Source organism: Thermobia domestica, chromosome 12, assembly GCF_964235325.1.
Source record: "Thermobia domestica chromosome 12, izTheDome1.hap1.1, whole genome shotgun sequence".
Taxonomy (NCBI): domain Eukaryota; kingdom Metazoa; phylum Arthropoda; class Insecta; order Zygentoma; family Lepismatidae; genus Thermobia; species Thermobia domestica.
Genome location: NC_137465.1, coordinates 199,558,027 through 199,581,846, shown reverse-complemented (window position 1 = coordinate 199,581,846; position 23,820 = coordinate 199,558,027). Strand labels below are relative to the sequence as shown.

The following is a 23,820-nucleotide window of genomic DNA, read 5'->3' as shown; positions in this document are numbered from 1 at the left end:
TAGGTCCTTTTGGCTTGGGTCATTTTGTCGTGGGACCCGTTTGACCGGTCTCTATTTATGAGGGGCGTTTTGATTCGGCCCCTTTTGACCAGGGCCCGTTTGATGAGAGGCGTTTTGATTCGGGACTTTACTCGCGCCCTTTTGTTACGGAGACCATTTGACCCGGGCTTTTTGACGCGGGACCGTTTGACTCAGGGACCGCGGTGGTTCAGTGGTAGAGAGCTAACCTCTGCTGCATGGGATCCCGGGTTCGATCCCAGCCCTCGCCAATTGAACTTTGAGTTAGACAAACACCGTGTGCGTGGGTTTTCTCGGGGTTCTCCCGTTTCCTCACACTTTCTTCATTCCACCATTTCATTCCTTACTCATCATCACCGTCTCCGTTAGCCTAACCGGCATATTCGTGGGACGTAAAACTCAAAGATATTTCTATATCGGTCTCTTGCCCCCCTCCCGTTGGAAAAAATCCTGCGGGCGTTAGTGATTATGATGTTGCTTAGTTACTGTATTATATTGTTCTATACACGGAATAATATAGAGTTAATAGTTTCCAGCAGTTTCGTATACTGGTTTGAAAGCATGGGCTACCACTGACTTTGTATATTATTATTATTAATGATAATAATAGAAAAAGTAATAATAATAATAATCATTAAACTTGCATAACAATGAACAAAAAGTGGTTGTGTTTTTTTTTCTTTTATTGAACGTTTGTTTTGAGACCATTAATGTTTTCCACCGAAAATGAAATTCCACCATACATTTACACAGTTCTCGTGGATTACATTCGTAAAATGTAAATTTTTAAAATCATAACTTTCATCAAAAGTCGCCTCTGTTACTTACGTTGGTTGTCATTCCTTAACAGTCTTCGCAAAAATTCTGAGTATAGTAACGTAATGCAAAAATGCAGACAGTCATTATAATTGTTATGTTTATTATCGCTACATAAATTCCAAATTTTTGCGTTAACAAACTATTCTCGGGCCCTTTTGTTGCGGAGTTTTTTTGACCGGAGCCCTTTTGATGAGGGGCGTTTTGATTCGGGCCTTTTGACTCGAGGCCTTTTGTTGTGGAGACATTTTGACCCGGGCCCTCTTGACGCGGGTTGGTTTGACTTGGGCCCTTTTACAGCTGGCCCATTCTTGACAAAGGCCCGTTTTACAGGTCCTTTAGACTTGGGCCATTTTGTCGTGGGTCCCGTTTAACCGGGCTCTATTTATGAGGGGCGTTTTGATTCGGCTCCTTTCGATTCGGGCCCTTTTAACCCAGGGCCGTTTGACTCGGTCCCTTTTGCAGCGGGCCCCTTATTCACCTGGGCTCGTTTGAAGCAGGGCCTTTTGACTTGGGTCATTTTGTCGAGGGACCCTTTAACCCGGGTTCTTTTCATGAGGGGCAATTTGAATAGGCCCTTTTTGACCAGGGCCCGTTTAATGAGGGGTGCTTTGATTCGGGAGTTCACTCGCGCCCATTTGTCGCAGAGACCATTTGACTCGGGCTCTTTGATGCGGGGCCGTTTGACTCAGGAGCCGAGGTGGTTCAGTGGTAGAGCGTTCACCACTGCTGCTTTGGATCCAGGGTTCGGTTCCAGCCCACCCTAATTGAACTTTGTGGTGCACAAACACCGTTGCGTGCTTTTTCACCCGGGCTCGTTTGACGCATGGCCTTTTGACTTGGGTCATTTTCTCATGGAACCTTTTGACCCGGGCTCTTTTGACTTGGATCCTTTTGACACAGCCGTTTGACTCGGAACCTTTTGTAGCGGGACCCTATTTCACCCGGGCCCGTTTGACGCAGGGCCTTTTGAATTATGTCATTTTGTCGTGGGACCCGTTTGACCCGGGCTCTTTTATTGAGAGGCGTTTTGATTCGTCCCCTATCGACTCGGGCCCTATTAATCCGGAATCTCTTGACACAGGGCCGTTTGACTTAGGCCCTTTTGTAACGGACCCCTTTCCCATCCGGTCCCGTTGGACGCAGGGCCTTTTGACTTTGGTCATTTTGTCGTGGGACCCTTTTGACCCGGGCTCTATTTATGAGGGGTATTTTGATTCGGCCCCTTTTGACCAGGACCCGTTTGATGATGGGCGTTTTGATTCGGGAGTTCACTCGCGCCCTTTTGTTGCGGAGAACATTTGACCCGGGCGCTTTGACGCGGGGCCGTTTGACTCAGGAGCTGCGGTGGCTCAGTGGTAGAGCGTTCACATCTGCTGCTTGGGATCCAGGGTTTAATTCCAGCCGACGCTAATTGAGCTTTGTTGTGGACAAACACCGTTGCGTGGGTTTTCACCAGGGCTCGTTTGACGCAGGGCCTTTTGACATGGGACATTTGGTCGTGGGACCCGTTTGACCCGGGCTCTTTAATGAGAGGCGTTTGATTCGTCCCCTATCGACTCGGGCCCTATTAATCCGCAAAACTTTTGACACAGGGCCGTTTGACTCGGGCCCTTTTGTAACTGACACCTTTCCAACCCGGTCCCGTTTGACGCGGGGCCTTTTGACTTAGGTCATTTTGTCGTGGTACCCTTTTAACCCGGGCTCTATTTATGAGGGGCATTTTGATTCGGCCCCTTTTGACCAGGGCCCGTTTGATGATGGACGTTTTGATTCGGGAAGTTCACTCGCGCCCTTTTGTTGCGGAGACTATTTGACCCGGACTCTTTGATGCAGGGCCGTTTGACTCAGGGGCCGCGGTGGCTCAGTGGTAGAGCGTTCATATCAGCTGCTTGGGATCCCGGGTTCGATTCCAGCCCACGCCAACTGAACTTTGTTGTGGACAAACACCGTTGCTTGGGTTTTTACCCGGGCTCGTTTGACGCAGGGCCTTTTGACTTGGGTCATTTTGTCGTGGAAACATTTTGACTCGGGCTCTTTTTATGTGGAGGCTTTTGACTCGGATCCTTTTGATACAGGGCCGTTTGACTCGGGACCTTTTGTAGCGGGACCCTTTTTTACCCGAGCCCATTTAACGCATTGTCTTTTGACTTATGTCATTTTGTCGTGGGACCCGTTTGACCCGGGCTCTTTTAATGAGAGGCGTTTTGATTCGTCCCCTATCGACTCGGGTCCTTTTAACCCGGAAACTTTAGACGCAGGGCCGTTTGACTTAGGCCCTTTTATAACAGACCCTTTCCCACCCGGTCCCGTTTGACGCAGGGCCTTTTGACTTTGGTCATTTTGTCGTGGGGCCCTTTTGACCCGGCCTCTATTTATGAGAGGTGTTTTGATTTCGCCCCTTTTGACGCGAGCCCTTTTGATGAGTTGCGTTGCGATTCCTGACTTTTCACTCGCATCCTTTTGTTGCGGAGACCTTTTGGCCCGAGCTCTTTTCACGCGGGTCCGTTTGACTCAGGGAAAACTGTGGCTCAGTGGTACATGCCAATTGAACTTTGAGTTAGACAAACACCGTGTGTGTGGGTTTTCTCGGGGTTCTCCCGTTTCCTCCCACTTTCTTCATTCCACCATTTCATTCATCACTCATCATCACCGTCTCCCTTAGCCTAACTGGCATAATCGTGGGACGTAAAACTTAAAGATTTTTTCTATATCGGTCTTCCCCCCCCCGTTGGAAAAAATCCTGTGGGCGTTAGTGATTATGATGTTGCTTAGTTACTGTATTATATTGTTCTATACACGGAATAAATACTTCTGTGTTTTATATAATAATGAGAACCTTATTTACATTTAGTACTGTCCTTGCTTTACGACAGCGAAACATATTCACGTTAAGCGTAATGTTTGTATTCCCAAATAATTACAGTGAGGCGAATGATATAATTCATGCACAGATTTAGGACTTAGGAAACATGTCGTAGTAAATTCCTGAAGATTGAGAAGCGCTAGTAGCAGTAATTAGCTCAGTCGGTCCCTATAGTTCCTTAGTGAATTACATAAATCTTACATATGTTGTATGTCTTTCTTTCTCTTCTCTCTACATCAAGTCTGGAGATTAATGTTTGGACAAATAAGCTAAATGGCAATTTTAAAAAGTAAGATGATCTACGCTATCAGTGACAGATGTTGTAGTGTTTAACTTAACATATAAGGCAATAAATTGAAAAAACAGAGATGACAGTGCACTGATGCTTGAAATCTGTGTCTTTACTCTCTATACCTACGTTATTTCCCTAGTCAAAATAAAAACTCTTCAAAATTAATCACAAATTCTTATGCAACCATCCCTTCCTTAGAGTACTGCGCGGTCACATACCCGTCACGGCGATGTAAAGGCACTTTTGGCGACGAGGATACATATGACCTTCTACAAATGATATATGTTGACATTCCTTCCATTTTAAACTATTATTAGACTTCCCAACTACAATACGTGTAAGTCTTATAAAACGGCCATTTGTCGACAGATATCAGAGTAAAATTGATAACAGATATTGAGGAGGGATCTTTTGAACCTGAGGGGAACTTTTGAACCTACGAGGTTAAATTCTATTACGCCTCTTAACAGTCTTTCTAAACCAGAAGAAATAGAAACTAACTATTTTCGGTTTGAACGTTAGTCATGATAGAGCCTATAGGCTATACATAATAAGAACATGTTTATAGAATCAATTTAACGACCCTGGAATAGATTTCAATTCCATTATTATCGGCCTTCTGAACTCGAGAGTGATACCGTTCCATTATCACTTCCAGTGTTAGCATTGATTTCTTTGCAAGAGACAAGGTAAGATACAGTGAGAAATGAGCTTTTGATTCGGATTCAGCGTTTCTTAAAATAAGTCTTATGTATTCATGTATCCCTCTATTCAAACCGGAAGTGGTCGAAATATTCATCTTTTGGTTTCAAAACTGACCACTAAAGTGAGGAAACGATAATAGAGGGCGATACTCTTTTTTTGCTAGAGACTTATTACTCCAACAACAGATTCCATACCCGGCCGTGTTTATAGTTGTAATTAAATGTGTGGAAATCTACTATTGAGTAAACGAGGGTGGTAGCAACATACTACCCTTCTTTACTTCATTACTGATTTCCAAATCTCAAGCACGGTAAAAGAAGAACAAATGCGTTTTTATATGGATTCTGAAGCGTCTGAAGAAAATATTTCATCTAAGCTATTATTATTCTACTGAAATAAAAAATTTGAATAATAATAATAATAATAATAATAATAATAATAATAATAATAATAATAATAATAATAATAATAATAATAATAATAATAATAATAATAATAATAATACAACTAACACTTTCAGAATTTATTCCCATACAGTAAGAATTGTAAGTGGTAATAAGAAACTAATTTTGATAGGATCTTAGAGTGAAAATAGCATGTTCCTTCTGTAATTTTATTCCTGTACTGGATACAAAAATTATAAATTTACATTTTGATGTTTCAGTCTCACTACTGCTAAAGAATTTAAAAACATAACCCTTGTTTTCATCTACGTTATATATGTGATATAAAAAATACCACCAAGTATTGAAAATGTATAAATTTATATTACCATTCTCTTCATTATCATTGAGGCAGCTGAATGCTACACTGTAAGAAGAATGGTCCAATGGTAGACTAAAAAAGAATACTTGTTATATGCCCCAATCGCGCCATACGTACACGAAATATTCTAGACTAATTGTGTTTCAATGTCGTTTGGAGAAGGCAGAGTATATGTCATTAACATCTTCCATTATTTTCATAACCATTTCTGTTTGCATAATACATATACTCCACAGTATTGGCAGTGATTAAAAGCATATTGAAGTAAGAACATTAAAACTTAATTTTCAATATTTCGACTGGACTTGTGTAAAGCTTCTCTTTATCAGAAAATGGGAAAGAAAGTGAAACATCTTCAACAAATTGCATTTTTCTAAGCTCAACGACTTAATAGATATGGAGTTGATCAAGTTAACAAGTAAATTAGTGGAGTTTCACTCCAATCATTCGTGTGTTCAAAGATTAACAAAGAGTTAAATGTAAATACGGGAGATAGTTCTTGATGGTACAAAAATGGATAAATAAACTTATCTACACAAGCTAAGGGAAGAAGGTTTAATCTAACTTCAGAAAGCTGTATACAAAAATGAGTACGTTAAATAGTATTTCTTCCTTTTGCTTTTAGAGATAAAACTTATATTTACCTGTATGAGACCAGTCAGGAGCCGCCACTGTTTAAATCTCTTTGTAAAATCTCATAGTATAATTTTAAAAGTGATTTCACAAAATCTATAAATTCTACATAATCTACATCTACCAATTCTTTCTCACGATCAACTACGAGTCCAAGGATATGATTCAGGCAGACCATTTCGAACATTGTGTACATACCAAGATACACAAGTTCCAAGCATATATTTGGATCTTTTGATTCAAGAATTCTTTAGTTTCTTTCATTTGGTATTGTGTTAATGTAAATATATATAAAAAATGCCTAGGCTTTTTAAATCTTATAACATAATTATAATTTCCTCTTTTCCAGGTAAGACAAGAAATGTCCTCGGTATTTGATTATATGGCCAAAGCGTCATTTAAGGAGATTTTGATGGGTACCGAATATGGCATATGCAATGCTTATAATACGGCATACGTAAGAGAGAAACGGTACAGAACAGTTCATTTTACAGCTTATGATATTCTACTGTATAATAGCAAATAATAATAATAATAATAATAATAATAATAATAATAATAATAATAATAATAATAATAATAAGTAGTAGTAGTAGTAGCAGTAATAGTAGAAGTAGTAGTAGTAGTAGTAGTAGTAGTAGTAGTAGTAGTAGTAGTAGTAGTAGTAGTAGTAGTAGTAGTTGGCGTATCTAATATTACGAAGAATATGTATGTTACTTCTTCATCTCTGTTAAAAGTTCATCTTTCAAAAAACATGCACTTCTGATAGAATAGATCATGCTTCCATACCAAACCATTCGAGTTTATTGCGAAAACTATGCCCGAGGATTCATTCGAAATTATGTTGCTTTTTTTCATAGTCTTGTTTTCTTAGACATTCGCTTTAAATTAATCATCCATATTTTTTTTGCCTTCAGGGCATAGTCGTAAGACATTAATGAATATTTAATTTCATTTAGTTAGTTAAATCTAAATAACTGATTTAAAATTAATCGCCCCATATTAATGTCTGTGATTTTGTTACAGAGACCTCACGAGAAACGACACTACTGAAAATGAAGTGAAAACAATTGATCATTCTGAGAAATACCAAAGATTTACTCTCATCTCTCCAATCCCAAAGTCGAAAGTAAGGTTGAATATTGATAATTTTACATTTACTTTTTTAATAATTATTTTAAACTAGTTCTGATAAGATACTTAGCAGAGACATATGAGTAGATGATTATTTTTCCGAAAGGGCTATCAAGTGATTGATCTACCAAATAATTAGGTTATTAATGCAAGAAATGATTTGGCTGATGTTACTGAAGCCATATCTTAGTACGGATAATGTTTGAGGTGATACAAAGGACGGAACATTTACTTGAAATGACCTTACAACCTTTGGAGTAATAGATAAAGGACCCCGTGACGATTTTTGACGGAAAATGAAATTTGCAATTTATTCCAGAATTGGATAGCCATATAAGTTTGAGAAAACTCCCTACATAAAAATATAGATATTTTAGGGTTACAAAACGCACCACCAAGAACAGTGCAAAATGTATAAGAGAACAAGAATGTAAACGTATTGTTACAAAATATGTAATGGAGCATATGGAAAGTCGCCAATCATTGCCTGATCTCTTTACATAAATTGTCCTTATGTTAGAGTGTTCTTTCCAGCATGAATTGTACAATAATGTCCAGGGCCGTCGCGTGGGCGGGGTGATCAGAGGGGGCGCCGGGACGACCAAACAACAAAATTCAAAGAATTCAGATTACGTTGTTGTCTAGTAGTACAGAATAAACTCTGGTTGTTGTTTTTTTTCATAACATATAGAGGGACGAGCTGGGAATCCTCGCCCTGGGCGCTTACAACGCACGCGACGGTCCTGATAATGTCCTGTAAAAATAACCAGTTCCAAACCAGAATTGTGACTTTTATCGTTTGCGCACAAATTATATCATTAAAAGTGCAAATTGTGCCACTTTCTATGAAACCAACCCTCATTGCTCAAACATTTTAGATATGCTATAGTAGTAGGGGCCCGCGTATATTGAGCCGAGTCAGCAAAAATTTTTGTGACGTCATAGGTCAAAGGTCAATGACCTTGGCCCGGGGTCAATGACCGAGGGGTACTTAGGACCACCCCCTCTAAATTTTGGCAGGGGTACCTTGGCCCACCCCCTAAATTTTGGCAGGGGTACATAGGACCACCCCCCTTAAATTTTGGAAATTGCCAAATCTAAAAATTTGGTATGGTAGCCTAGGACCACAGTATGTACCTCTATCAGTATTGGGTGTCTATGTCGTTCCCTTTCATGGGTAAAAAATTGCCAAAAATTCAAATTTCGGGGGTTTTTGACCTAATTTATCCCCTTTGATGAGGTATTATTACCTTATATAGTTATATGGGCGTATACAGGGGTTCATTACCTTTCATAAGACATGGATATATTAATGCACCCATTGAGAAATTTGGGAGGGGTACCTTGGCCCACCCTTTAAATTTTGGAAATTGCCCAATTTAAACATTTGGTATTATAGTACAGGACCCTAATATGTATTATGATAAATTTGGATGGTCCACCTCGTTTCCTTTTAGGGGTACCAAATTGCCAAAATATAAACGTAAGCAATACGTTATACCACGTGTTTGGTTTTTGGCTCAATTTATCCCCTTTGATGAGGTGTTATTACCTTATATGGTTATATGGTCATGTATAGGGGTCCATTACCTTTTATAAGACATGGGTATATTAATGCACCCCTTGAAAAATTTGGGAAGGGTACCATGGCCCACCCCTTAAATTTTGGAAATTGCCCAATTTCAACATTGGGTATTATAGTATTGGACCCTAACATGTATTATGATAAATTTGAGTGGTCCACCTCGTTCCCTTTTAGGGGTACAAAATTGCCAAATTTTAGTACAACCACATGTTTGGTTTTTTGGCTCATTTTATTCCCTTTGATGAGGTCCTATTACCTTATATGGTTATATGGTCATGTATAGGGGTTCATTATCTATCATAAGACATAGGTACATTGGGGCACCCCAGGAGGGGTACCTTGGCCCACCCCTTAAATTTTGGAAATTGCCCAATTTAAACATTTGGTATTATAGTACAGGACCTCAATATGTTTCGGTGTTTCTATTGTTAAATTTTTAAGTACAACCACGTGTTCGGTTACTGACTCAATGTATCCTATTTGATAAGGTATGGACGGGTATCCCCTTTCAATTTGGTAGGACCATTCGGGTGTAGTACAGTCACGTGATCGATGATTTGGTTTTAATGCGCGACGAGGTCCCTGGTCAATGTTCTCTAGGAATTAGGTGGAAACTTTGTACATGATTCTCGTCTTATATCGCACAGTTCTTTAGGAGAATCTGATAACGTTGTATATGGAATGGACAATAAAAACACATAAATAAGCATAAATTGTATTTTATTCAATTTTCTGGTTTCTTCTTTTTCTTTCTTATTGACAATGTTTGTATATTGAGCTGGGTTTCTTCATTAGACCGCCTCCTCTTCTTGATTGCGATGATTTGTTTCCATGTTTTGCAGCATAGCACCCGTTTGCAAAGCTTCGTATTGTGAATTCTGTAAAAAGAACGAGGAAAAAGATGATTAGTATAGAAATAGATGATGATAAAACAAATACACTTACAATGATAAATATGATAAAATTACCTGGAAGGTATATTGCAGCAGTCTACGATCATTAACCGTGGGTACTGTTGTGAACAAATATTGAATTTCACGCAGAGATTTTCCTTGGGCTTTACAGCACAAATAAAAATAAGCATAATAGCCACATACGGATGAACCAAGACTTTGCATTTGGCTATTATTATATTTATAGTACATACAATGAAGTTTTAAGAATGCAACATGTTGTGGTACATAAGGAGGAAGGCCATAGCTGTCAAAATATTCTCCAACACTGCGATGATCAATATAAATTGCAATCCAATGACTTCCTAGTTTTGTGGATGGATCTGTATTTACAATGATTGCCAGAGGAAGAGAAATCCGTGAGGGCAACTCATCGCTTGCAAATACCCCAGTAAAATGATTTCTGAATAATGGACTCCCGTTTAAAGCACTAGCTAATTGTAATGTATTCAACATCGTGAATGGAAATGATACATAGCGTATACGTACCTTGTAATTTAAAAGTCCAGGATAATGTTGCGCTGGTGGTCTATCTCTAGGAGTGAGGAAAACTCTCCATACACAATACAGTTTGCAGGTGCTGCTAATTTCTCTTGGAAATGAACTTCCAATCGGATGGCTCCATGTCGTTGTAAATTCCAATAGTGACAATCTCCAGCAGAAGAATCGGGAGTTAGGTCAAATACAAACAGTGTATATCCATTCTTGTAGTCGGCTCTTGAAATTGTATTTCCAGTATTGGTAAAATGTATGCCAGAGCCTGAGAACAATGTGTGGTACGATGAAATGTAGAGATTTTCTTCAAAGTTGGGTTGCAATGGTTTTGAAGGTACAGCTTTTCCATCCATGTACAATGTAAAGAAATTAATGTTTAGATGTTGAAATTCAAATGGATTGGTGGTAATAGTTTCACTGGATGCTTCATTCGATGTAAATCCTACAATAATACGATTTGGCAATGTTCCCATAAACAGGTTATCAATAGTTTTGGATTGTATATCCTTCGGGATGGTAAATGATTTCATTTGAACCCTTGTCAGAGGATACTTTGCCGGTGTAGATTGTAAAATTTTATTGTGTGCCAATTTAACACTAGGGCTGATGCTGACTTTTTTCACCTGCAACGATGCATCTAGAATATTGATTTTTGCATTGACACCACTTTCACCGGCCATGAGACAAAAGTTTGGCTTTGCAGGAATAAGTTTCACACGTAATTCCACTCCATGAATTAAAAATTTATCTTGATTAAAAATGTCACAATGAAGATGTCCAATCATATCGAATTTCATACTTTGTTTTGTCAGTTCATAGCGTTGTTGAAATCCTTTGTTCTCACTTGTGGTTGCGTTCATATGACCAGCCGTATCTTGAAACCACATTGCTGTTTGTAAATGTGTATTTTTAGCTCCATCACTATAATTGAGTAGTTTTTCCATGTACGAACGATATGGATGATTATGTGACGGAAATGAAATCAGTTTATTGTTCAAGTAGATTTGTACTTCACTAAACATAGCATTTAGAAAATCATTGACAGGTGCAATTGCTTTATCCGTATTGATGAAGGAGGAACCATCTGGTTTCACAATTTGTGCTTGGATGTATAATAAGGTTTGTGGTAAATCAATATATTCATCACTGCTACCACTCACTACAAATTCTATTGGTGAATTTTCAGCTATTGAACTAATTGGTTTGTAGCCTATAATACGATTGTCCAGAACACTGGTTTGCGTGGGCAACGTTGAAAAAATGTCCAATTCACTTTTTACACATTCACAGGATTGATGATGTAAGAAAGCCATCGTTGAATTAATCAAAAATATCTGGTGACGATGCCAATGATCTCTTCTTCTTCTTATGTGATAATTTACGTCTCTTTGTAGGATTGATGGTGTTGTTGATCGTTGGAAGGTCAACCTCAAACTGAGACCAGTCATCCCATTTTCGTTTATGATATCCACTTCCCAGCATAGTTTTCAACTTGTTTTTAGCTTTTTCTTGTAAATTCGATTTTGCCTCTTGCATACGTTGATGAAACGATTCTTCCAGCGGTTGATTCGAGATCACAACATCATTAATCATATTGGCACCTGATTTTAATAATTCTTTTCCCACAGTTTTAGCGCCTTGCTTCACAAGTGGTAACACTGAACGAAATAAGCCACCAAGGAAACTTCCAATGCCATGTCCTGCTTGATAGGGACTTCCCACATAGACGTTGCCGATACTGGATAATTCTTGTTTTTGGTAGTATTGCAAATACGGATCAGTCATGACGACGACGACGGAAATGTAGTTTTGTACACACCGTTCCAAAGGTGAATGGCATCCGATGACCTGTGCTATCCCTTATATCGATTTGTATTTGCTCAAAATTCATTTTTTCCACCGGAACATAATGTGCAGGATTAAAGATTTGTACTGCATGACTTCCAAAAGTATGATTCACAGGATCCATGTTGACAATTCGTAGCAAGGGTACCATTGTATCTCCAACAATGACAGATTCAATAATGTCACAATAGACGTACATTTGTGATGGTAAGCCTAATCGTACATCCGGTGTATATTGTCCCTTTTCCATATCTTTTAAATCACTTTTCGGGTCAAATCCAAGCATTAAACTAACACTTGGTGACAATTGTACAGAAGTATGGATTTCCTTTTTGGGATGTCTTATGAGGCATATATTATTAGTTGCGTCATGAGATATAAATAAATTGGTTTCTTTATGATGTATATTAATTGCATGAATAAGATCCCGTATATTGTTATAATAGCGTACAGGGATCGTTACAACCTTCCACGGTTCCTGATCATTACTACTTGATGATTTGTAATATATTTTATTGTTTTTACTGTTAATGTTCAGCAAAGAATGTGGATAATGAATCTCTACAATTGCCACATCCCATTTCTGGCGAAACTCTACACGTCGTTGTAATTTCGTAATATATGAAGTCAATGTATTTTCTGGAAAATAATCCATGGAACTATTACTGGGAAGTGTAACGTAAAAATCTTGATCAGGTTCCATTCTTCTTCTTCAATGAAGTTGCAGAGATCCACGAATTGAATGAGGAAGGATATCCTTTCCACTGGACGAGATACTCCTTTCTGCGACCTTTTGTTCTTGTACGTAATATTTTATCGATGAGGAACGTCGAAGGGAGCGGTACTGGTTGTAATTCTTCTCTGTAGAAAACACCCTCGATAAGTTGATGATTTAAATCCTCTAGTCGATACACTGGTGGGTTTCTTGGTACAATGGCTTTTACTCTGAATATTTCCCAAGTCCAGTTCTCGAGGTAACCCTTGTCAAAGATACGTTTTGTTTTACTTATACGAACAGTATCACCAACAGATAAATCCGTATCTTGTTTTGAACGTTGTAGCTTTTTGTCGTATAAGTTATGCCACACCTCCAGTAAATTGTCCTGAGAAACGTTTGCAGGTGCCATTTTAATACTGGAATGCCGACTTTCATTGTATGCTTTTACAAGTAAAGGCAATACTTTGATGTAATTGTATGTTTGATATTTGGTAAAGTATTTCCACATACGATGTTTCAATGTCTGATTAAATCTTTCTGCGATGCTGGCTTTAATATCTGGATCCTTTGTTGTAACATGTTGCACGTTGTGTTTTCTGAGAAACTTTTGTACTGTCTTGTTGGTAAATTCAGTTCCTTGATCACTACGTAGTACAATTGGTTTCCTCTCCTGGAAAATCATTTCAAATGCATTCACTATATCCTCGGCACTTTTTGATTTTAGTGGTACAGCCCATCCGTACCGACTAAACACATCAATCACTGTAAGAATATAGCGGTAATTGTCATTATAGTTTTGAAGTGATTGTAAATCATTTAAATCACATTCCCATTGATCATCAATATTGTTGACAAGATAAAAATTTCTACGGAAACGACGACGTACAGGACGATGTAACGTGTAGGTAGGTTGTTTGTTTAACCAAAGTTTTATTTTGGATAGAGGTATAGATTTTCCTGTGGCTTGCCATAATTTCTTTGCAGTAGAAAACGATGCAGGATGTGCTGGATTGTAATAAATGGATTTCAACTTTTTGTTCATGGTTTGTACGTTGACCATTGTGGAATGATACGTTTTCTTTTTGGTCGGACTTCTAAAACATCATCATCATCTTCTTCTTCTTCTTCTTCTTCTCCGGAAGAAAATAATTCAGGTGCCGGTTTAGGTGGTGCAGATCCTTCAGATGCTGTTGTACTATTATGCTTGACAATATAGTTTAATCTTCGTGGATTACCAATCAATTCTTGAGGTGTGTTTGACGATGCAAGGTAGTTGCAAAACAATTCCCAGCCTTGAGGATTAGAATGTTTCCTCGGTCGAGTCACATCGCACATTAAATCTACAATATTGGATCCATGTAGTTTATTATCGTTGATGTACACTGTTCCTTTATGATCCCACGTAATTGCGTCATCTTGTTTTAAACGATGGAATAGTAGTTCGGCTTTCTTACGATACATTTGTGGTATTGCGGCTAAAATTTCTTGTTTCGTGCTATCGTCAACATTCGGGACGTCACCATCAGGTTTCATTGATGTAATTGTAAGTGGTATTGGTTCTTCTTGTTTACGTATCACATAAAGATATTTCTGTAATATTCTATTTTACTGATTCCATTTTTCTTCATCACTTGGATACGATGTATTCAATATGGATTGCATTTCACGATCGAGATTAGATTCTCGATTTTCACTCACACGGGATGATGATGCATGCATTCGTTGAAGCATTTCTGGTGGCACTAAAACCATCTTCTTGCTATGTTCCATGATGTTTATTGTTTAAACAAAATACTGGATAACACACTTCCTACAATAGGTGCAAGTAATGCAGGTAAGAATCCTCCTTGTTGTACGGCTAAATGTTTCTTCTTTTTATCCAATGATTTTGTATTGTCCACCAGATAGCGGAGCGTGTTCTTGTAACGCTTTAATCTTGACTTCTGCGCACTTGTCAGTGGAACATTGCCTTTTAAGACATTATAACAACATTCACAAATACTATGAATTAATGAAGCGTCTGCATTGGCAATAATAGCTTTACGCAATCTTGGTTTAGCTTTGTGCAGTGCACGTAGCAGATCAGCGTGTTTCACTGTAGGAGACATCGTGACAGACTAAGTCATTCTTTTCACATGCACAATAATTTAAACATGTTTTGTTGGTACGTAAACATAATGATGCAAATCGTCGGGAAAAATATTTGTACGAAATCGCATTTCATCGGGTGTATCTTGTTTAAGATCCATCAGTAAATAACCATGTGGATTTCTTGTTGCGTCTGCATAACTTTCTTGTAGAAACAGTGGATGCTCAGGCATGATTTGATAACTCATATGCTTGATTTGTGACTTGTCACGTGGATTTTTAAACAACACCAAATACGAACAATTTAAACTCATATTTCTATTTGCTTTACTTTGATGAAATACATTTTGTGTTATAAAAATCACACTAATATTTCGATGATGTGATCCTTTTGTGAACATATCAACAATATCACTATTCACTTCTCGCATATGGTCATCAATAATAATCAAATGTGGTCCATCTTGAGGCTGAAAATCTTTCATTCGTGGAAGTCCTTCGTGAAATTCTACTGGAACCGGCATTGTTGCATACACGTCTTGCCATTCTGCATAATACCAGTATATCTTACGAAATTTTGCATTGATCATGGTTGGGAGATGTGACAGTAATCGCTTCACAAAATACGTTTTTCCACACCCACTAGGCCCTGCGAGAATACAGGTAAATGGATGTTTCCACTGTGTATCCATGATGAACACTAACACCTTGTTTCAAAAATGATGCGTATTTAAAGCGAGTACAACAATTCTTGCACTCACTGGTGTGAAAAGGAAAGAAACAGTTCATCTGTTTATCGAGTAGTTGAAAACCGTTTATTTGTTAATCGAATAGTTGAAAACCGTTTATTTGTTAATCGAATAGTTAAAAACCGGATAAAGTTTAACGGTTAACCGTGAAAGCTGATCACTGTTTGATTTAAATTCTATTTACAAAATTTTGTTTGAAAATTGTTTGTTTAAAATTTTTTGTTCGAAATTTTTGTTTTGAAATTTTTCGTTTCCTAATATTTTTTGTTTAAAATTTGTTTTGAAATTTTTGTTTGTAAATTTATTGTTACAAAATTTTTTTGTTTGAAAATTTTTCGTTTCAAATTTTTTGGGTTGAAAATTTTTTGTTTCAAAATTTTTGTTTCAACTTTTTTCGTTTCAAAATTTTTCGTTTCAAATTTTTGTTTTGAAAAATTTTTTAGTTTCAAGATTTTTGTTTAAAAGTTTTCGTTTCAATTTTTGTTTTGATTTTTTTTTAGTTTGAAAAGTTGAAAAAAAAGTTTTAAATGCCAAGAATCATGTACAAAGTTTCCACCTAATTCCTAGAGAACATTGACCAGGGACCTCGTCGCGCATTAAAACCAAATCATCGATCACGTGACTGTACTACACCCGAATGGTCCTACCAAATTGAAAGGGGATACCCGTCCATACCTTATCAAATAGGATACATTGAGTCAGTAACCGAACACGTGGTTGTACTTAAAAATTTAACAATAGAAACACCGAAACATATTGAGGTCCTGTACTATAATACCAAATGTTTAAATTGGGCAATTTCCAAAATTTAAGGGGTGGGCCAAGGTACCCCTCCTGGGGTGCCCCAATGTACCTATGTCTTATGATAGATAATGAACCCCTATACATGACCATATAACCATATAAGGTAATAGGACCTCATCAAAGGGAATAAAATGAGCCAAAAAACCAAACATGTGGTTGTACTAAAATTTGGCAATTTTGTACCCCTAAAAGGGAACGAGGTGGACCACTCAAATTTATCATAATACATGTTAGGGTCCAATACTATAATACCCAATGTTGAAATTGGGCAATTTCCAAAATTTAAGGGGTGGGCCATGGTACCCTTCCCAAATTTTTCAAGGGGTGCATTAATATACCCATGTCTTATAAAAGGTAATGGACCCCTATACATGACCATATAACCATATAAGGTAATAACACCTCATCAAAGGGGATAAATTGAGCCAAAAACCAAACACGTGGTATAACGTATTGCTTACGTTTATATTTTGGCAATTTGGTACCCCTAAAAGGAAACGAGGTGGACCATCCAAATTTATCATAATACATATTAGGGTCCTGTACTATAATACCAAATGTTTAAATTGGGCAATTTCCAAAATTTAAAGGGTGGGCCAAGGTACCCCTCCCAAATTTCTCAATGGGTGCATTAATATATCCATGTCTTATGAAAGGTAATGAACCCCTGTATACGCCCATATAACTATATAAGGTAATAATACCTCATCAAAGGGGATAAATTAGGTCAAAAACCCCCGAAATTTGAATTTTTGGCAATTTTTTACCCATGAAAGGGAACGACATAGACACCCAATACTGATAGAGGTATGATCTGTCAGGAAAGTAAATGTACACCTGTTTTTCGAGTCTGGCATTCCTGCTCTCCATCCGTGGAGAGTATGAGAATTAAATCAATCAAATGTTTACTGAGCGGCAAAAAGAAAAGTTTAATCTGAATAAGACATTGCAGAGGGACACAAGCTGTGAATACGAATAGTGCATAATGTAAATAAAGGACGACACCGAAAGAGAAAGCCAGAAACAGCTGTTAAACTTAGAAAACAGAATAAAAATTGTTGAAGTGGGAACATAAAACACAAATACAACAAATACGCCGAAAACTAAACGTTCACCATCCTATGATGTTGGTGTAGTGGCTAAGGTGCTGGCTTACAAATGCAAAGGTCGCCAGTTCGAATCTTCGGTGAGGACATTTTTAAAAATTTTTGTTTATAATACATGCAGCTCATGAGAGATGGTGAAAGAGATCGTATTTAGTCTTTCGTAGCAATTATTATTGGTAAGGTTTAGTACTGATAATACTTTTTGTCTTTGCGTATTGCTTTTATTCTTTTCTTCATTTCAAAAGAGAAAAATATCCGAACAAATGCCACCAAAATTCCTCATATTTTGAATGTAAACGCTATTTGCAATTAGTAAAGAATAAAAATTGAACGTTCCGATGTAGCTGCAAAAAGTAAAAAGAAAAACATGGAAGTAAACCATACTCATGGTTATTAAAAATACAATTTCTATATGCCTCCCGACCACGTTTCTACGTTAGCAAGTAAGAGGTTTGTGTTTAGGTCAGGCTGGTCAATACGTTTTGCAAAGGGGCCCGGTTTAGCTCTGACGCACCACAGGTGTGAGAAGGGAGCAAAACACTTTTTCTCTCTCCCTCTGTGTGTCTGTTTATCTATCTATCTGTATATATATAACGCTATTTGTGAATGCCGTAACCACCCTAATTTTCAGCGGATTTAGCTCTGAAACTTGGCACAAACATTAATTGTTGAAATATCTTCAGTTCGTTAACCAGAATAATCAGACGAAAATGTTCAAAATGGCGGTCCTTTAAACTCTTAAAAACTTCGAAGGGAACCAAATTTCCCCCATAAATGGGTATTCAGAAAGTTTGAATAACTTTTCCTCTTTTACTGAAATATTTGTGTGCAGAGACTTATTGAAATATTGGACCCGATTAATCGCATAAAGAATGTTCACGCCCTTTCGCTACGGTCAGGCTTTTTTTTTTTTTTTTTTGCAGGAGGGGGTTATTTTCGTATCGGAACAAGATGATTCCTAGTGATGATATGAAATTACACATTGAAAGTGAAGTAACTTGTGAAACGTGTTATTTGAAAGAATAATATAATAAAAGTGCTTTCCTCTAACACAGAGAGAGCGTGAATGGCGAGGAGTGTTATTTGGTTTGGTTTTTAATAACACATTGCATTGCAAATAAAGGTAGGCAACATTAGTGGTAAGTAAAATAATAATAATAATAATAATAATAATAATAATAATAATAATAATAATAATAATAATAATAATAATAATAATAATAATAATAATAATAATAGGTGTTGTTTGTGGCAAGGCAATATCTTCCTCAATTCTTCTTCAAACGTAATGATTGTAACGCCATATCTCCCTTACAAACAAAATATTAGCAATTTATATCGAGAGAACGGGAAACTGTTGAGTGATGGGAGCAACGTTGGACAGTATGCACTCATAGTACTCAGAAAAATAAGCGACTTCAACGAAAAATGAACGAAGAGTCATTGCCGTGGGTAGTCATGGAGCCAAGCAGAGCCCTCTTTAGGCAAAATGACGATAACTTATATCGAGAGAACAGGAGGTGATAGTGAGATGGGACCAACGTTGGACACCGTGGACCCATAAGGCGCATCGAAAAAATTAGGGGGGCGGGCGCCAGCCAGCCTTACTTATTTCCACATAATAATATAAAATTATATTGTCGAAATACACACACGAGTTAGCTAGTAATATTTCATATTATTATTATTATTATTATTATTATTATTATTATTATTATTATTATTATTATTATTATTATTATTATTATTATTATTATTATCGACAGCGTCTTTTCATTACGTGTGCATGTTTGACATGAAGCCAAAGAGAATATCCATCATTCGTAGAAAGAATAAGAATAGCCAGTTACTTTAATTGTGAACGACGGCGAAAAATACGAAAAGAGACAACCTTAGCGAAAAGAAACAATACTTTCTCTCAAATGGATAAAAAAATCAAGCCGAGATAGATTCGAACTTGCATGGACGGCGCGAACAGCCAGTTCATTGTCCACTTTTTTTTTCTGACTCACCGAATGTGTTTTAGTAACTTACTTATTGCTAATTTTACTTGCTTCACTCGTTTAACTTGCTTTTTCTAATAACTTATAACGACAGGGACACGAACACAGAAACATCGAGGACAGTTAAAAATCATAAATGCTCTCCCGCCGGGAATCGAACCCGGGACACCATGCACCAAAGGCGCACGTGCTAGCCACTAGACCAGCGGGCAGGGCAATGCTCACTCTTTGTGTTGTTAGGGATTACGACCACTGTATTGCCAGCTATCACTTCTGTGGGTTGTATACTATGATCACATGTTTCTTCTTTGCTGGAAGAGTTAAACCTACATTCTATGTAATACATGAGGTATTTAGACCTACATGCTCTTCATATAATGTAATAAAAGTGTCATGCTGGGAATAAGAAAAAGAACATTCCTTGGACAAAACGGAAACTATTGGCATCAGAAATATTTATCTACGAGGCATGCGCAGTAGTATATTTCAGAATAGTTACTGTTTAGTTCAATAAACGAAGAAAGGGGTATAAAAAAGCAAATATGTCGAGTCAACGAGATCGACCAGAGTTGACAGAGGCGGAGTAGTAATACAACAACTTCGTTAAATTGATAATTGGTTCTTTATTCTGTAGTAGATCGTATCACAACTTTACGGGAGAGCAGAGAAAGACTTACTAACGCTGTCCTATAGTATGCATTAGTAACACGATCATACAGGCACAAATGGATGTAACTGTGAGTACTACAACTTGGATTTAACGAAAGCCGTTTAGATATTCAGTGGTTTGCAGGGTTGTATAAGACTCAAAAAGTTAAGACACAATACAATTCTTCATACCTCAGCTTCCAGTAACTAGATACATGCAATTTCAGGATAGATACTGAAACTGCTGTCGGATTATAATACATGACGTATTGCAGGATACAAAATGCTTTGCATTACTTGTTTGTTTGTAGACAGCTACTAGCTTAGTGTTCTGAAAGGTTGTGTATAAACTAGAGATAGCCAATTCCGGAATATTACTTTCCGGACTCCCGAAAGTAAAACCGGACAAATTCCGGAATTCGGAAAATTCCGATTTTGGAATAATTCCGGAATTCGGAAAAATCCCGAATTTAGAAATTTCTGATTTCGTTTACATTCCGGAATTCGGAACAATCCGGATTTTTTTCGAAATCCGGAATTTTTCTCAATTCCGGAATTATCTAAATTCCGGATTCTTCCCAAGTTCCGGAATGCTTCTGAATTATGGAGTTTAACTGAATTCCATAATTTTCCGAAATCCGGAAAGTGAAAGTTCCGCTTCCAAAAAATGAATTTATTTTGGTTAATATGAATCATGGTGGAAATAAGTCTTTGACCAGGTAATGGCGACTGCTTTGAAAGAAATAGAGAGTATGAGAATTCAATCTGTCATATTTGTAGTTTCGTGTGGAGAAAATACAAACTTGTGAACCAACGGTTTAAGGAAAACTCAAGTTATTAATGTAAACTTTTCGGACATCATAAAAGAAATACGAAAGACATTTTGAATCGAAGAAATATAACATACAAGTTTGCAAGCGGAGACAAAGAAACCTAACATAACCAGACTAAAGACGAATCGTTTACCGCGTAGCGATCAAGGTCGAGCTGTTTTCTAGGGCGAGTTTCGAGTTGAGTCGAGTTTGATAATGGCTCGCTCGCTCGTTCAGCTCGTTTTAACTTTTTTAAATAATGGCCTGATTAGACTGGAAAGCGAAAGCCATGAGAAATGTAAGCACTAATATGGAATACTTTTTAGTGCTGCTCACGACAGGGGTGCGTCTCGTCTCGTAATTTTAGTGCATCTCGTGGGGCAATTTTTGTGTATCTCGTCTCGTCTAGATAACGAGAAGACAAGGGTTTTTTTTTTATTATTACGAGACAGCCTCAAATGTCGTAATCACCAATATAAGTATATACTGTTGTTCTTAAAATCAAGGCTGAGACCTGCACTGTCGAATTTTTGAGCCCAAGCAGAAGACCAACTCGGGTAGCGATATCAACCGGCTCTGCTCGTATCAACTGAGCGAACATCTCGAGTCGGCTCGGTTGGGATGAACCGATGACCCGATCCGGCTCAGTTGGAACGAGCCATCGACTCAGCTCAATTGAACCGATGGCTCGAGCTTTCTCGGTTGGGATGGGTACCCTACTCGGCTCATGTGAACCGGTTCAAGCCAGCTAAGTTGAAATTAGTCCATCGTCACGTTTCGATTCAGCTCAGCTAAGCCGATGGCTGAAATCGGCTCGGTTGGGTGAGCTGTTGGCTCGGCTCACTTCTTGGTTCGGTTCGATAGTGAATGAGCTGTAAGCCGAGCCGCTCGAGCCGTTGATAAGCCTAAACCCGGTCCCAGCTGTTTTGAACATGTTTGGCTGAAGCCTATAACTCTTAACAATTTTTGGCTCGAGCCCGAAAACTTGCCACTTCGGAACTCAAACCCAGAACGTGACCGATGTCCTTCCCTCCTGAAGACTTCTCGACGACCGAGATCGACAGTCAATTAGCTTTTACTATTCAGATACAAAACGTATATCTTTTAAAGATTATACACGGTGTTGATATAATAATAATAATAATAATAATAATAATAATAATAATAATAATAATAATAATAATAATAATAATAATAATAATAATAATAATAATAATAATAACAAAAGTTTTAAACTTGCCGTTGAAATTTGGCAAAACTTACTTAAAAGTAGAGATTTCGGGGAAAGGGTTCAGTACCTTCAAGACAGTGGCGTAGGGAAGGGAGCCCGGAGGGGCCGGCCCCCCCAAAGAGGTCCGATAATGTACTTTGGTACTTTGATGATTGTATTTTTTATATATTTTTATGTTTATATATTTTTTGTTTGTAATTTTTCTATATGTGCCTGTAACAGCACTTGCCCCCCCCCCAAACACACATCCTGGCTACGCTACTGCTTCAAGACACACCTCTGCAACTACCAACATTTTAAACTACAACGTTCCATTGAAGTTTCATGTAGAAAGTATTCTACTGTATGTTTTAAGGAAAATAACTTTAATAAATATAACTGAATATCACGCAACAGTAAGGCATATAATAAACTAATTTTTAGGATATGCAGAGGTAAATATAAAAGCTTTGCTACAAAATACCTACACATAGCATAATTCTATGAGCTCTGAAATATAATGTAACGAAATAGCCTATGAGATTCAGTCTACAGAGCAATTGTTACTTAAAGAATGGACATACACTATTTCGATAATCGAGACAAGACGGGAAATGTTTACGATACTTTTCGTCTCGTCTCGATTCTCATCTCCAAAGAGAGACGAAAATTTTGAGTTGGTCTTGACCCGTCTCGAATGTAAAATGTTAATTCTCATGTTATTTTATTTGTTTTAGAAACGAGATGAGAAAGTCCTCTTCTCGTGAGCAACATTAAACCAAACCGAAATATTCTTTCCAAATGTCACGCTTCTGCTTGTAATGGTATGACCTGAGCGATAATTAGCTCCTAGCTTTTAATCTTCTACGAGATAATAATAATAATAATAATAATAATAATAATAATAATAATAATAATAATAATAATAATAATTATTATTATTATTATTATTATTATTATTATTATTATTATTATTATTCCTGAAGATTTGGTAGTTCAAATATTGCATCCGAGTATTCAAATATCTGAATATAATAAAACATATGTTATCGCTGATCAATCGCCATCAAAATAAAGTAAAAAAAAAAAAAAACATTACAATGTGCATTCGCACAAGCACCTTGACCACTCAACCGCGATCGCTATGCGGTAAAAGATTCGTTTTTAGTTTGATTACGTAAGGTTTCTTTGTCTCCGCTTGCAAACTTGTATGTTATATTTCTTCGATTCAAAATGTCTTTCGTATTTCTTTTATGATGTCCGAAAAGTTTACATTAATAACTTGAGTTGTTCTTAAACCGCTGGTTCACAAGTTTGTTTTTTCTCCACACGAAACTACAAATATAACAGATTGAATTCTCATACACCCCATTTCTTTCAAAGAAGTCGCCATTACCTGGTCAAAGACTTATTTCCGCCACGATTCATATTAACTAAAATAATTTCATTTTTCGGAAGCGGAACTTTCACTTTCCGGATTTCGGAAAATTATGAAATTCAGTTAAACATCGGAATTCAGAATAATTTCGGAACTCGGAAACAATCCGGAATTTAGAAAATTCCGGAATTGAGAAA

At 37.3% G+C, this 23,820-nt stretch overlaps 1 protein-coding gene across 1 annotated transcript in view; it reads left to right on the top strand.

Moving 5' to 3' along the window:
- LOC145666235 (uncharacterized) overlaps positions 1-23,820 on the top strand; it is a 93,718-nt gene that overhangs the window by 38,389 nt on the left and 31,509 nt on the right. The window contains exon 3 of the mRNA XM_081733300.1: positions 6,445-6,552. Coding sequence (XP_081589426.1) covers positions 6,445-6,552 — 108 coding nt within the window. The remainder of the gene's footprint in view (positions 1-6,444; positions 6,553-23,820) is intronic.